The sequence below is a fragment of the Penicillium verrucosum genome (assembly GCF_028828655.1).
Source record: "Penicillium verrucosum strain IBT 35672 chromosome Unknown utg000004l_segment0_segment0, whole genome shotgun sequence".
In the NCBI taxonomy this organism is placed as follows: Eukaryota; Fungi; Ascomycota; class Eurotiomycetes; order Eurotiales; family Aspergillaceae; genus Penicillium; species Penicillium verrucosum.
In genome coordinates, this window is record NW_026643213.1 from 1928644 (window position 1) to 1942658 (window position 14015).

General features: G+C 47.4%; 6 protein-coding genes across 6 annotated transcripts; 3 read left to right on the forward strand and 3 right to left on the reverse strand.

Annotated features, from left to right (window-relative positions):
* Positions 1-778: 778 nt before the first annotated feature.
* On the forward strand, positions 779-4924 carry N7516_010142 (uncharacterized protein; the record flags this gene model as incomplete). Its single annotated transcript, XM_057222861.1, has 19 exons — positions 779-864; positions 926-959; positions 1021-1090; positions 1146-1387; positions 1444-1558; positions 1609-1687; positions 1745-1779; positions 1827-1855; positions 1905-1962; positions 2017-2218; positions 2272-2349; positions 2409-2537; positions 2588-2664; positions 2793-2870; positions 2930-3045; positions 3502-3669; positions 3756-3901; positions 3964-4091; positions 4155-4924. The coding sequence occupies 19 exons, from the start codon at positions 779-781 to the stop codon at positions 4922-4924; spliced, it is 2640 nt and encodes an 879-aa protein (XP_057070082.1).
* Positions 4925-5314: 390 nt separating this feature from the next.
* Positions 5315-7263, forward strand: N7516_010143 (HECT-type E3 ubiquitin transferase; the record flags this gene model as incomplete). Its single annotated transcript, XM_057222862.1, has 3 exons — positions 5315-6061; positions 6578-6865; positions 6967-7263. 3 exons carry the CDS (start codon positions 5315-5317, stop codon positions 7261-7263), a joined length of 1332 nt encoding a protein of 443 aa, XP_057070083.1.
* Positions 7264-7436: 173 nt separating this feature from the next.
* Positions 7437-8842, reverse strand: N7516_010144 (TauD/TfdA dioxygenase family protein; the record flags this gene model as incomplete). The annotated part of the gene is made up of 5 exons (XM_057222863.1): positions 7437-7550; positions 7609-7742; positions 7811-8302; positions 8372-8577; positions 8646-8842. 5 exons carry the CDS (start codon positions 8840-8842, stop codon positions 7437-7439), a joined length of 1143 nt encoding a protein of 380 aa, XP_057070084.1.
* A 1154-nt stretch (positions 8843-9996) lies between these two features.
* Positions 9997-11883, forward strand: N7516_010145 (putative transporter; the record flags this gene model as incomplete). The annotated part of the gene is made up of 5 exons (XM_057222864.1): positions 9997-10251; positions 10309-11478; positions 11540-11658; positions 11717-11800; positions 11859-11883. 5 exons carry the CDS (start codon positions 9997-9999, stop codon positions 11881-11883), a joined length of 1653 nt encoding a protein of 550 aa, XP_057070085.1.
* A 450-nt stretch (positions 11884-12333) lies between these two features.
* On the reverse strand, positions 12334-13276 carry N7516_010146 (uncharacterized protein; the record flags this gene model as incomplete). Its single annotated transcript, XM_057222865.1, has 2 exons — positions 12334-12486; positions 13250-13276. Coding segments are annotated over 2 exons (180 nt in total), but the record flags the coding sequence as incomplete, so codon positions are not given.
* Positions 13277-13353: 77 nt separating this feature from the next.
* Positions 13354-13747, reverse strand: N7516_010147 (uncharacterized protein; the record flags this gene model as incomplete). The annotated part of the gene is made up of 2 exons (XM_057222866.1): positions 13354-13602; positions 13676-13747. The coding sequence occupies 2 exons, from the start codon at positions 13745-13747 to the stop codon at positions 13354-13356; spliced, it is 321 nt and encodes a 106-aa protein (XP_057070087.1).
* Positions 13748-14015: the final 268 nt, after the last annotated feature.

Sequence of the window (14015 nt, forward strand, 5' to 3'; positions counted from 1 at the left end):
GACGATTTAATATGTGGCGGATAAGAAAGAGCATTGGAATCCACCCGGTGAAAGAGATATCTTCTTACATAGGAGTATTTGTCTCTACAGATAACCTTCGAAGGGTTACGGCCCACCGCTCCACATAAATTCGTTTCCCTTGGCATCTTGGCTTAATTCCTCAAACAGGGGCAAATACCGTAGCCTACAACAACAAGTAAAGCCAATGATGGTAGCCAAGCCCTTGGAAGCAATATATACCTTGATTTATCATGCACATCCCACAATATATTTTCGCCATTCATCCGTCCCCAAAGATCGTCCACTTCCCCCAGTAACCTTCATTCCCGCTAGTCAGACTTGTGGGTCCAAAACTAACCAATCATACGTCGATAAGGGCACAAGCACTGGGGCTGCCGCCGCAAGCCATGGATCGTCGGACCGGGACAATCCAGCCTTAGACGGGCCCGATCAGCTTGCAGCTTGTAACTGGCTGAAATGGCCGTTCTCGGTCCGCCGGGCCAGTCACAGACACGGTCGGTTATCTTCTTCTGGACACCCAAGGTTCCATACCCCAAATCCTTTACCTAACGCTACTCCGTGTATTGTACTCGGTCTAATTTCCCCGCGGGGAGCCAACGGTAGTACAGAAGGGAAGATTGGGCGTAGAATTGATATTCGAAAACTGGTCATGTCATTTCATTCGGGGGCCTGCTTAAGATCCCTGTTCCTCCTTGTCTGACCTTATCTTTTCTTTTCCCTTTTCATCACTTGTTGTACGTGGTACATAATACTTACCATGGACAAAGCCGAATACAATAGCGATGATGCTCAGCTGGCCCAGCTGGGTCATAAGTCTGAGCTGAAGCGAAATTTCTCCATGATGTATGTCCTACAATTGAACACAACTTCCTGGATTGTGCTAACCTGTGTGTTCCTTCTTAAGTTCCATGCTGGGTCTTGCTTTTGCCATTCTAAATGTATGTGACGCGACCGGCAGTATACACAATTCCATAAGAATCAACAATTAACGCTGGACAGTCATGGACCGCGTTGTCGGCAAGTTTGGGACTCAGTTTGTCCTCGGGAGGCAGCGCAAGTGTTGTCTGGGGTATGTATCCGCTCGGCTTTCTGTCAAAATATAGAGCTGACACGACTCCCAATAGGTCTTATTACAGCAGGAATCTGTAATTTGTGCATGGCCACTTCCCTAGCCGAGTTTCTTTCTGCATACCCTACTGCAGGAGGCCAATACCATTGGGTCGCTGTAACTTCATGGAGAAAATGGATGCCAATTCTTTCCTGGATTACGGGTTGGATCAACTGCTCTGGTTGGGTTGCGCTGGTCGCCACTGCTGGTCTCTTGGGCAGTCAGCTCATCCAGGGTGCGATCTCTCTTATGAACCCGGTGAGTTATTCTAGGCTACAATATTGATGATATATCTGACTGACTTTCACATCCAGGGCTATAACCCCCAGCGCTGGCACCAATTCCTAATATACTGCGGCTACAACATCATTGCCTTCCTCATCAACGCCTTTATGAACAACCTTATGCCTTATGTCACCAAGGGAGCTTGTGAGATACCCTATATCGAGCTGTCGGGGATTTTCTACTAATTCCCACAGTCCTCTGGTCCCTGACAGGATTTACCATCATTTGCATCACCGTACTTTCGTGTGCCTCGCCAAATTATAACTCCGGAAAGTATGTTTTACCTGGTTGACACTTCCCTAAACGCCAAATGACTGACAGAGAGAACAGGTTCGTCTTCAGTGATTTCATCAATGAAACAGGATGTAAGTTTCTCCTATCATTATCTATGTTCTTGAACTGACTCTTGTAGGGCCTGATGGAATTGCGTGGTTGCTTGGGGTATGTCGTTTGATACGAAAGTTCATGAGCATATCTAACATATTCATAGCTTCTTCAAGGCGGACTTGGTGTTACTGGCTTTGATGGTGTCGCCCACATGATTGAAGGTAGCTTCCAGAAGTTTGCACCTTAATCATGAATCTGAGGCTAATGGACTACAGAAATTCCCAACCCTTCGGTTGAGGGACCCAAGATCATGATTGCTTGTGTCCTTATCGGTACTTTCACTGGATCAGTCTTCCTTATTGTACTGCTCTTTGTGGCTGGTGATATCAACAAAATTATTGAGTCAGCGGCAACTCCGCTCCTTGCAATCATGACGAATGCCACTTCGAACAATGCCGGCGCTATCTGTCTCTTGATGTAGGCCTCACTGCTATTCCGTCGCTTTCTTGTTGTACTGACACCCTTTCAAGCTTCCCCCTAGTCTGCGCTCAGTTCGCTGCAATCGCTATTATGACCACTAGCAGTCGTATGATCTATGCCTTCGCGCGGTACGTTATTATGGGCATTTGATCTTCAAAATTAGCCATTATGCTGATACTACTTATAGTGATGGTGGTCTCCCTGCGTCTCCCTTCTTCTCTCGCGTTCACCCCAAGCTGAATGTCCCCTTGAACTCGCTATATCTCAATCTTGGTCTCATCACTATCTTCGGGTGTATCTTCTTGGGCTCATCCAGGTAAGCATGCGCATAACGTTCTATACTGGATCTTGCTAACATCCCCAAAGCGCTTTCAATGCTATTGTCTCAGCATCAGTGGTGCTGCTCGGCATCTCATATGGAATACCAATTGCAGTGAACTGCTGTCGAGGAAGAACGATGCTACCTGAGCGCTCATTCGTCCTGCCAGAAATCGTTGGCTGGACCGTCAACCTTGTATGACATCCTCCCCTAGGGTTTCATCGAAATTGTTACTGACTCAAAACTTCTCAGATCTCGTTGGCGTACATTGCCCTGACTACTATCCTCTTTCTCTTCCCCCTGAGCTCCCTGCCACTGGTAGCAACATGAGTGAGTTGGCTCTCTCTCTTTTGATGATGCAGAAGCACAAAGCTAATTCGACATGACAGATTACTGTGTTGCGGCATTTGGTATTGTCTTTATCATTTCTGTCATCCAGTGGTTTGTAGATGGACGCAAGAATTTCGTCGGTCCCCGTATATCGGTGGAAGTCTTCAATGGAGAGGTTGGTGCTCAGCCAGAGCAGCCGATTCCAGTTGTTGAACAACATAAGGATTAAATAGTTATCCAGATCGCCAGGATGTGTTACATATTGTAACCTGATGGTGCAAGATCTAGGCTTTCAAAATAGAATACCTCGCAAGCCAGGCCGTTATCTCTCGAAACCTTGGAATGATAAAAGTGTCCATATCTAAAATGTGATAATCAGTAGTACTTCTGAACGATACTGATAATACTGAAATATCGTATATTTTTTGGAGCAAGCCGCCCGATGGAACGTTGGGATTTATTTGGCTGTCATGTGACTAGATTGATAACCCAAAGTTTCCTACGTCATCCATGGATATCAACTTCTTCTTCACGTGACGATTCCCCAACAATCCCATCCAAACAACTACACACAGACCTCATTCATCGTCACGATGTTCACTGTTCGGTGGCCATCATTACCATCGCTTAGCTTGTTTTCATCCTCGCCCACCCTGGCGATCGATCTGCCCCCGTCAACGTTCATGAAACTGAGACAGCTCAAGACAAGCCAGCCCGGGCATTCAAGCACCTACTGAAATTGAACCATGTCGAGAACTCGCTGTTTGATTGTCGGAACTTCCCTAATCAGTTAATACACGTGAGTGATATGCATTGCCTTTTGTAGCAAGGGCTTTCTATGTATGCATTCCTTTCCATTGGTCCGTGTCATTGACCTGCTTGCAGCTCTTGAGCTCCTCCTTTCTGCAAGGCGCAGACGCCGATACTTTAGGCCGCATATATGAGGAGGAAGTATCTGATCTAGTTAAATGGAAGGGATCACCGGCTGAAATCACTACTCTTGACTGGCGAGGCCACCTGGGGTGTCGAGGGTGGGTTGCCTGACTTGTTTCGGCCTTTCTTCCGCTTGGGACTCTTCGTTAACACCATGCAGATTTGATCGAGCGTTCGTGGATTTCTTTGAAGATGAAATGGTCCACCTCAGCTATGACTGGAAGGAAGTCGTGGCTGAGTACCTGTTTACCGGCAAGGAGCCCATGTTTGATTCTATAATGGCTTCTCGTACGTTTCAATGCTCACCGAGAAGGCTAGACTTGACTTTGTACATGCTAACCACCTGTCTAGTCGGATTGCCATTGATCCATTTTGCGTACGCCTTTGAAATGGACAGTCGTGAGATCGCAATGGAAGCACTCGGACTTGCAGCAACCTGCCATAATGACATATACAAGTCCTTGGAGGACCCCAATCACTCGAAAAATGAGGCGTCGTATGAATCAAAGTCAATCTTTGCAATTATTGACCTGGTCCGGGAAGATAAGGACTTAGATGGCCTCTTTCCTACTCCCGGCAGCGACAACCTCGATACCCTTTTCGTCAGCCGGAACGCCGTGCTTCTCAACCACTGGAAGGCATGGAAGATCGACAATCCAATTGAACAGTTCCGCGAGAGCCAAGAGCTTGCAGCTGCCTTGCTAGTTGGAACAACTGCAGTCGATTCGACCGGGCATTACGACTTGTTCTTCGCTTTGAACCTCGCAACCAGCCACGCTGTCCGCGTCATGTTGCCTTTCATACCCCCCCAGTTCCAAATTTCTCTTCTTCGACAATGGTGGTTAGTTTGCGTTGGCATCTACGTCGCGCAACTGCGGCCTGAGATCAAAATGGACCAAATCCGGAATTATGATCTGAACGGAAAGGACTGGGAATGGGTTGCTGGGAAAGCCATCAATGGTGAATTCTCGACCAATGTGTACTTTGTAAAGACCACCCGAGCACTGAAGGAACTGGCTTCCACTTGGGGCGATTCTGATAGCTTCTTCTTGAAGGCTGCTGTGCGATTTGTGACCGAGTTCAAGCGTTGGCGAGGTAATTTTGTCGGATATGAGCTGTAGGCTTTGTTCGCTGGTTTTTCACTCCACTCAGCTCAAATTTATATACGATTTAATGAATAATCAAACAACATATGTTGATTGATCGCTGTTGTTGCATTACGACCTTGGGAGGGAAGTAAAGATTTACGTGATCGGTGTTTGCATTGTTTGCATGTGAGAAACGCGGACCCTGGGGCCGAGATCACCACTGGCATCAACTAATTTCCTTTAAGCGCGACATGTTTCTCATGGCCTTAGACAGTCAGAATTCTCAGTTCTACATGATTGCTAAATATTTGCTCCGGTTACTCACTCTCTTTCCCCTTATCTTTCTAGCCTAGGAGCACCAAACACTGCCAGGCATCGACCACCAGCCCTGCCTGGGACAAATTCGTGTACACGACTTCCACAATGCAGGATCCCGATGTACCCCTCTACCTACACGCAGAGTTTCTACCGAACATCCGCCAGATAACCCTTTACGTGTCCCTTCCCGGGACGGCAAGATTTGATGGAATCCGACCAGATATCCAACTTTCAGAATCAAGAAAAGCAGTCACAGTCTCCCTATCAAATCCATTTGAATATGTCACAGAAACGATCAAACTGCCAGCACGCGTCAATGACGCGTCTCGGCGCGTGTTGAAAACACCCTCTGGACCAGCACCAAAATCAGATCCCAATGGCACTGGGGATTCCAGCTATGATTTTTCTTTTCGCATGCAGGTTGATCCCGACGAAGAGGCGCTGGCGCCTCGCGATGAACTAATCGATGAATTTTCACCATGGACAGCGGATGAAATGTCATCCTCCACTCGTATTCGTTGTCGAGAGTGTGCACAAGTATTTCTTGACTCCTCGTTAATATCCAAGTCAGTTGATCGGGGATCAGGCGAAAGCCCTACCGTGGGGTGGATCTGGAAAGACCTTCCCAGTGGGAACTGGGCTGAAATGATGGATTTCTGGCATTGCCACAAACCTGACCCCCATGAAGGCCACGAGAAAGACGAGAAAGACACCGCGCTCGAGATCGAGGAACAAACTGCACAGACAAAAGGATATGGTGCGGACAGCCACGTTGTGGCTATTTCAGGGACGGTTTTTGTTGATGTTGCGACTTTCCTTCTCACTGAAACAGACTGCACAGGATTGAAAAAGGTATGATTATTACATCCCTCTCTTCTACCCCATTGTTTCAGCCTGATTTTTATCCCATTGGACCCGGGCAACTTAGAAGGGGGCCACTCAGTCTTCAGTGGGGTGGCCTCCGATACAATTGCCCAAGATGGACGACATGCACTTTGTGTACTAGCAATCCAAAGAGAAGGTGGTCCTCTCACAGGAACAGGATCACGGACAAGAGGGGTAGTTATCCTCTCTCTGCAGATGGATTTCGCTCTTTGCGTTTGCGATACTGGACCTGTGTGAGCTGCTTTTTCCTTGTTTTGCCACCCAAGGTGTTCTCTATTTTCAGCGCCGGCTACTTGAGCAGTGGAGCGGGCGTGATTACAAGGGTTACATTATATTATTCTTCTTGCGTGATGTGATGTGTGCAATATCTATATAACTGCGAGATTGAATACAATGCCTTTCTCTTCACTTCCAAGTCTTTTATGCGACGCAATAATTACAATCACGTTACGATTACAATTCCTGACAAGCAATGCAATTCAGGGCAATGACGAAGAGCAAAAAACAAACATTGAAGTCTCAACACCACGAACCCTCGACTGCGCAAACTGCAATTCCATAATTGGCATGGAAGATCCAATCGCCAAGGGATGGCGACTGCTGAAGGCCAACGTATCCCTGAATACCAGTTCACTCAGCCATGAAGCAGACCTCGAAAAGTGGGAGGTCCACCCAACAGAAACGATCGTTGCTGCACAGTTACTTGAATTGATCGAGAGAGAAAGCGCCCGGCGATTCGTCGTCCATTGTGGTCAGAAGAGTGGTCTCGTGGTAAGTGATATGTCATTCCACTCAAGTTTCCTCCGAATTTGAGGCATTATGGAGAGCAAAACCTATAGACGAGACCGGCTAACGAATCTTGTACTTGGCAGCTTTGGGTCTTCAATCCCGATATGCGATACTCGAATTCTAGCGCAGGCCGTAGTATCATGGCTCAGCAAGCGATGAAAATATTCTACCAAAAGTCTCCAGATGTGGACGAATTGCTCCATCCGGAAATTGGGAATCCATCGCCCTTGTCGGTGGAAGAGTTGGAATTGCCATCTATGATATTTGAAACAATGTCGCAAGCGTTGACTGGGAGTAATGAGATGCTCCCACTCTCTGCTAGGAGGTTTAATGAGTGGAATGTTGGACTTTTGAGTTGTTTCAGGCGTCAGAAGGCATGAGTTGTTGGGCTTTTTGTATGACACAAATTACGAAAGCCTATGGTAGATGCAGGATACGCTAATAATGCAGACATGACAACCAAATTATTCCTTGTTATTCATTTCTTCTCAATTCGGGCTTGAGATTATCGTAGCTATGTGTTATTTAAATTCGAAGGCTTCCAGTGCCCCATCTAACCATCAAAAGGTGTCTCATAGGGAGGCTCAGCCTGGGGTGTGAGACGAGCGATGTGTCGGCGCTGGCCATCCTCCCAGTCGAAAACGGCAGAGTGACATGCGACACGGTTCTGCGAAGGTTAGCATCTGTTCTCTTTGAAGAAAGAACAGGTTGATGCTATAACTTACATCCCAGACAACGACGGTATCAGCCTTCCAGCGAATACGAGCCTGCAGGTCCTGCGACAAGGCGATGTGATCGTATAGGAACTTGAGGAGGTGGTCTGATTCCTCTTTCTTGTATCCAACAATGTACCGGGTGACTATGCGACAAGAACAAGACATGTCAGCTTTACAAATCTCTTATCCAAATGTGTTGATGCAGACTTACACTGAGGGTTCACGTAAAGTGCCTTCTCGCCAGTTACCGGGTGAGTTCGGACAATGGGGTGCTCCGAGGTAACAGGATCACGACGGGCAATACCACCGCCATTCAAACTAGCATTAATCTGCTCGAGGCCGGAGTGTACAGCCTTCAATCCGTGGAGTCGCTCCCGGAAGCCAGGCGACAGGCGCTTGTATGCCTGGACCATGTCGGCGAACAGGGTGTCACCACCTGTGGTGGGGCCGTCGAGCACATACAAGAAAGTTGTGCCGGGGGGCTGCTTCTCGAAGGTGACATCCGAGTGCCATGTAATAGTATTGGTGCGTTGCTTCAGGAAGGTATCACCGGTGCGGTCGTCAGCACCGCGGAAGACAAGGTGAATCTCTGGGAACCCCTTGGGGGCCCCCGAGGTCTGGTGGATGTGGTGTCGGCCAAAGTATCCAGCATAGTCGACAACCTCTTGGATCGGGCGGGATGCGAAGTCTTGGTCGCGGAAGGCTGTTTAGACTTGTTAGACTTGTGCTTATAAGAGCGATGGAGATCGGAGAAATGCTTCCGATTACACACCGACAACTCGTCGCTGTGCAACATAGAGGGCCAATTGATCCTTGCCCTTGTCGGACAGTTGGCTTAGTTGCACGCCGTGGATCTCAGAGCCAATGAAGGGAGTGACATGGTCAACCTCGACTTGGTCCTTGGGAAACAGGTCTGGGAAAGCGGCGTCGGCATCCTTGCCGTGGTCATAATGCTCAAAGAGCTCAAGAGGAGGGTATCTAGACGTCTATTAGGTATGATATTCATGGGGATGCGGGGCGGCATTAGGGCTCGGGTAGAGGTATACCTTTCTGTCTCATTATCCCAAACGGGCAGATATTCCGGATATGATACAGGAGGTAGCTTGTCTGTGCCCTTAATCTCACGCTCCTTTTCGATCTTGTATCCTATCAAGTTCTCCTTGTTGTAGCCACCATCCGACTTCAGCGGAAGCGTAACAGGCGGGGCCCGAAGGCCTACTGATTCAGTGAGGGAGGGGGCCATGTTTTAGGATTGAATTTTAAAAGTGAGCAGATCTGTCTCTCCGTATCTTCGTGTGGAGGATTAACTCCTGCCAATATATAATCCATCTCGGCACGATCAAACCGAGACAACACGAATTACGCCATCATTGCGGGGGTTTACGGTTGTGGAATGGCAATTCAGCATCAACTTTCCGTTATCATCGCGAGCCGACGAGCCTGCGGGGTTACGCGAGGAAGGTACTTCGTATACAAGCATACGGAGTATTTGTTGTAGTATTCGATATCAGCGTCTTAGCATATTATACTGAAAATGGCGTGATAGAAGAATGGCGTGCGTCTTCTGACAATCGCCGTGATTTGAAAAGAGTCAAATTCATTCGTAGACTCGACATCGATGGGATATGCCATTGGGGCCACTATGGCGTGATATTTTCTTGTTTTTTTTTCGCATTTCATTCAAACACAATCTATATCATGTTCAATAACATATCATATATCATATACTCCGTAGTTAATGTTTTATTGAATAGATGCTAAGACACACTCCACGTATGTCAATATAACTAATCTAGCTAATATAGTATAGACAACTCCATACTCATACAACTTTTATGGAGTATATCATGTAGATCTTCATGAAACAAGTTGGAGCCAGCGAAACATCCCTGCTTGATTTGGCTCTGCCGACTCGTGGAGTCGTGGACTCCTAACGTCACTTCCACTATACTTGCGTGATTCGGCCAAGCCAACACCCAACTACATACACAACATTCGTCGGCTCTCTGTCTACTTTTGTATATTTATCCCTAATTGCTTGAAATCTCTTATATCCGGACACATTCCGATCTACAATATCCACGATCCCGCAGAAAGCGCTTCCACTTTGAGCCTAGGCCTCCCTAAGTCAACCTACCAGCTCGCAATTGGGGACTCTAAATCACCCACGCATATCACACTTCGGCAATTGCAAACCTTTCCGTTATCAACGTTGTCAGTTCTACCGTCTCGGAGGGCCCACACGTAGAGCGGCCAACGCGAGACATATGCTAAATATGGCGTGATAAGTAAATGTTCATGTCCCCTTGCTGTCTTTATAGGGCTTGATGTCCATCCAACCAAGTAATGCTTCTTTTTTCCCATCCGTAGTCTAAGTCCCAATCCCGATACTGCGAGATGACGGTTAAAGAAGCCAAGGCAACGGCCTCCGATGCCGAGGGCCGTGACTCTAAGGGTGCCCCGAGAGTCTCATCCGCAGAGTCTTCGTCTTCGTCGACGTATGACGGTCCTCGCGCCAAGCAGACCGACTGCGCTTTCGATACCACGGAGGACCCGCGGTTCTACAAGCCCATTTCTGAATATGAGGGTGCCCATCGCTGGGACCCGGACTTTGAGTGGACAGAGCAAGAAGAGACAGCCGTTGTTAGAAAGGTATAAGCTACTCAAGCCCGCGTGCATTGTGTACATAATAACTGACCTGTTTAACAGATTGACTGGCGAATTTGCACATTTGCCTGTGTGACTTTCTTTGCGCTCCAGCTCGACCGTGGAAATGTCGTCCAAGCCACATCAGACAATATGCTAGACGACCTCGGCATGAGCACAAACGACTACAACACTGGCCAAACGATCTTCTATCTAACATTCCTCTTCGCCGAGCTGCCCTCCCAGCTCATATCGAAATGGGTCGGTCCCGATCGCTGGATTCCCGTGCAAATGATAAGCTGGAGTATCATCGCGTCGTGCCAGGCATTTATCCAAAACAAGAGCGGATTCTTCGCGACCCGCGCTATGCTCGGTCTTCTCGAGGGTGGCTTTATTCCAGACACCATCCTCTTCCTGTCATTCTGGTACAAATCCAAGGAGTTGCCTATCCGGCTCAGCTTCTTCTGGATGACATATGAAGCAACCGCAATTGTCAGTGCTTTCCTTGCTTTCGGCTTCCTCCACATTCGACAATCAGATGGCACAGGTGGCTGGCGATACCTGTTTGCCCTGGAGGGTTTGATTACCGGGTTGATCGGTATCGCCGCTGCGTTCTGGATGCCACCTTCACCAACGCAAACCGCCGGCCGGTTCCGCGGGAAGAACGGTTGGTTCAATGAACACGAGGAGAAAATCATGGTTAATCGTGTACTCCGCGATGACCCTAGCAAGGGATCCATGCACAATCGCCAGGCCGTTACTCCCAAGCTCCTCTGGCAGGCCCTGAAGGACTACGACATGTGGCTCATCTACCTACTCGGTCTGACGTGGATGATCCCCAATACACCAGCTACGTCGTACATCAGTCTGGAACTGAAGTCGCTCGGTTTCAGCACTTTCAACACGAACCTGCTCACCATCCCGGCGTATGTGATCTTCATTGTGAATCTGCTGTTGTGGACTTGGATATCAGAGCGCTTTAATCAGCGACTTCTGCTTGGTGTCGGTGCTGAGCTTTGGGCTCTGGTCCTGTTGATCGCGTTGGAGACTATCTCTGAGAGTGCCAGTCCTTGGGTTCGTTGGGTTCTGCTGATTATGTTGATTGGTATGCCTTACGTGCACGCTATTGTTGTCGCAATTACATCCCGCAATGCAGGCTCTGTGAGGACGCGAACGGTTGCTACTGCTGTCTACAACATGACGGTGCAGGCCAGTAGCATCATTGGTAACAACGTTAGTCTTGGTTTCGGTTCCCTTATGTGCTCAAGCTATCATAACTAACCATCACGTTCAGATCTACCGCGCCGAAGATAAGCCGTATTATCACACCGGTAATAGGGTCCTTATGGCTCTTGCGGTGTGGAGTATGGCAGTATTCATCGCTGCTAAGATTTACTATGTGAGGCGTAACAAGTATGTCAACCCGTGCACTCTGATCGGTCAAATTGCATTTGCTAATATTTGCTTCTAGACAAAATGCTGCTATTTGGGATAAAATGTCGAGCGAAGAGCGATCGCGATACGTGGTTGAGAACAAAGACCTTGGAAACAAGAGGTATGTCTAGAAGTTGTCTCCTTTGCTGTGAAAGTGAATGCTAATGACCGCGCTACAGGCTTGATTTCCGATTTTTGCATTAGATACACGACTACATTGTCTGGCATAGTTATATATGATAAGATTATAGAGGCATAAACTAGACTTCAATAACATCAAATAGAACAAAACAATGAGCTGAGCTCATTCGGCATTAATGTCATCAAAACATTCATCAACGAATTTCCAAAGGAATAAAAATGGATCAAAATATATCGAGTAGAAACAAAAGTGGTATCCTTCCTGTTGGGATCATATCACATGACCTTGTTTGTCAGGACTCCTCTCTTCTTCTTTTCCCCTTTTCTTCTCATCCATCATCATCATCAACGTTGATCATCAGCAGTTAGCACGAATACCATTTGCATTGCTGATCTCTCTTCTCCTGACTCGCTGTCAGGTTATGAGCCTTCGCTCGTTCCGAGGGCGCCCTTTTTCATTGATTTCGAAGCTGGGGTAGCTGGCCTTTGTGGGCTCGGCTGGATTGCCGTACTATATCGATGGAAACCGATCATAGTAATCATGGTAACTGGGTTCTCGATTGCATTCAACTCATTGTCTTTCACAACTATAAGGCTGTTTAGTTCTGGCACCTCCATTAGCTCTATCAACATGGTTTGAAGAGCATAATAAGGCGGAATTCCAGGCTTTAAATCAGCCAACGATTGTCAATCGTGACAAAGAGAAGGGGAAGGGGGAGAAGGAGGGGACAGGAGTGAACGATAGCTTGACATGAATTAGACAGAGCCCACAAAGCATCAAGCACTGAGTGCAGCAGTCACGAAGGGACTGTAAAAGAAGGAACCTTCAAGAAAAGAGAATGCCCTCAGAGAATTCTTCAGGCAACAGAGCGCTGTCTCTGTACGATAGGTTCCAAAAATTGGCTCAAAGAGCACGGTTTTGAGCTCACAGGAAGTGGAGACTCCAGGAAATTACAGTCTGTATCCACAGAGGTCGCGAGTAGAACAAGTCGACATGTTTCGTGTCTAGACTAGAGCCGAAGCCCCAATCTATTGGCAGACTAACCTAGACCGCGGCACTTGCCCGGAGTCAGGAGAAAGGGTTTGAGCTCACAGGAAGCGGAGACTCCAGGAGATTACAGTCTGTATCCACAGAGGTCGCGAGAGGAACAAGTCGACATGCGTAGCCTAGACTAGAGCCGAAGCCCCAATCTATTGGCAGACTAACCTGGACCGCAGCACTTACCCAGAGTCAGGACCCAGAGTCAGGAGAACGGGAACCACGATGTGCAATGTGGACCCGGGGTGTTGAAGAAGGAAGAAACAAAAGGAGAGAGAAATGGGGGAAGGGGGTATTTATACCTTCCCAGTGGCTGAAGACAAACGGGGAAAGTGCAAACGGTGCCCGTCACCCAAAAAGGGAAGGAACCTGAGGCATCTACGTGTCTACTAGGCGGGTCTTACACGTTGCTTTCATTGAAACAATGAATTCATCACTTGATGAAAATTTCTTTCGAGAGATTTTCTAAATGCTGTCATTGCTGCTTTCACCTTTCATATGCTCCCGAATCTCTTCCATAAGTTCATCTGCAAAGGTGATAGGGTTTCACGTCCATTGATCTCTTCCATCAAGTCGCTGTCTATACTACTAGACATCCAGGTGCGCACTTGTTTGGAAAGAGTCTTCCACTTCTGACTATTTGGATCTCTCCTGTTCGGCCAGGGAATAGATCTTTTGATCAAATTATGCAAATTGTGACTCTCCAAGGTCTTCTCAACCTTGTCGATCCACTTGTCATGATCCTGTCTTTCTTAGAGTGGTGGGGTAATTTTGTAAAGATTAAAAGTTCCAACATCTGGCGGCTTGGTCATTAACCAGCATGTCTTCTTCATCATGCCAGTTGTTGTTGTCAGATAGTCGCAAAGCCCGCTTCTCGGGGGTTGTCATTTTGACAAAGAAGTCAAAAAATAAACCAAAAGTGAGATATAGTGTTCAGCAAAAGAGTTCCAAAGCAAGGCCTATACTAGGAAGCACTATCCTTGATGGATATTGATAAAATAAATGATTCAGGGGTAGAAAGAGGGCTTCATAACCTGTTGTAGTAAATACCACTGTGTGGAAGAGAACAGGAGAAGAATTGTCAATTGATTCACCTAGAAATGTAGGGGGTTATAACTAGTTATACCCTGCTAAAACCATCTAAACATTGCTCAAT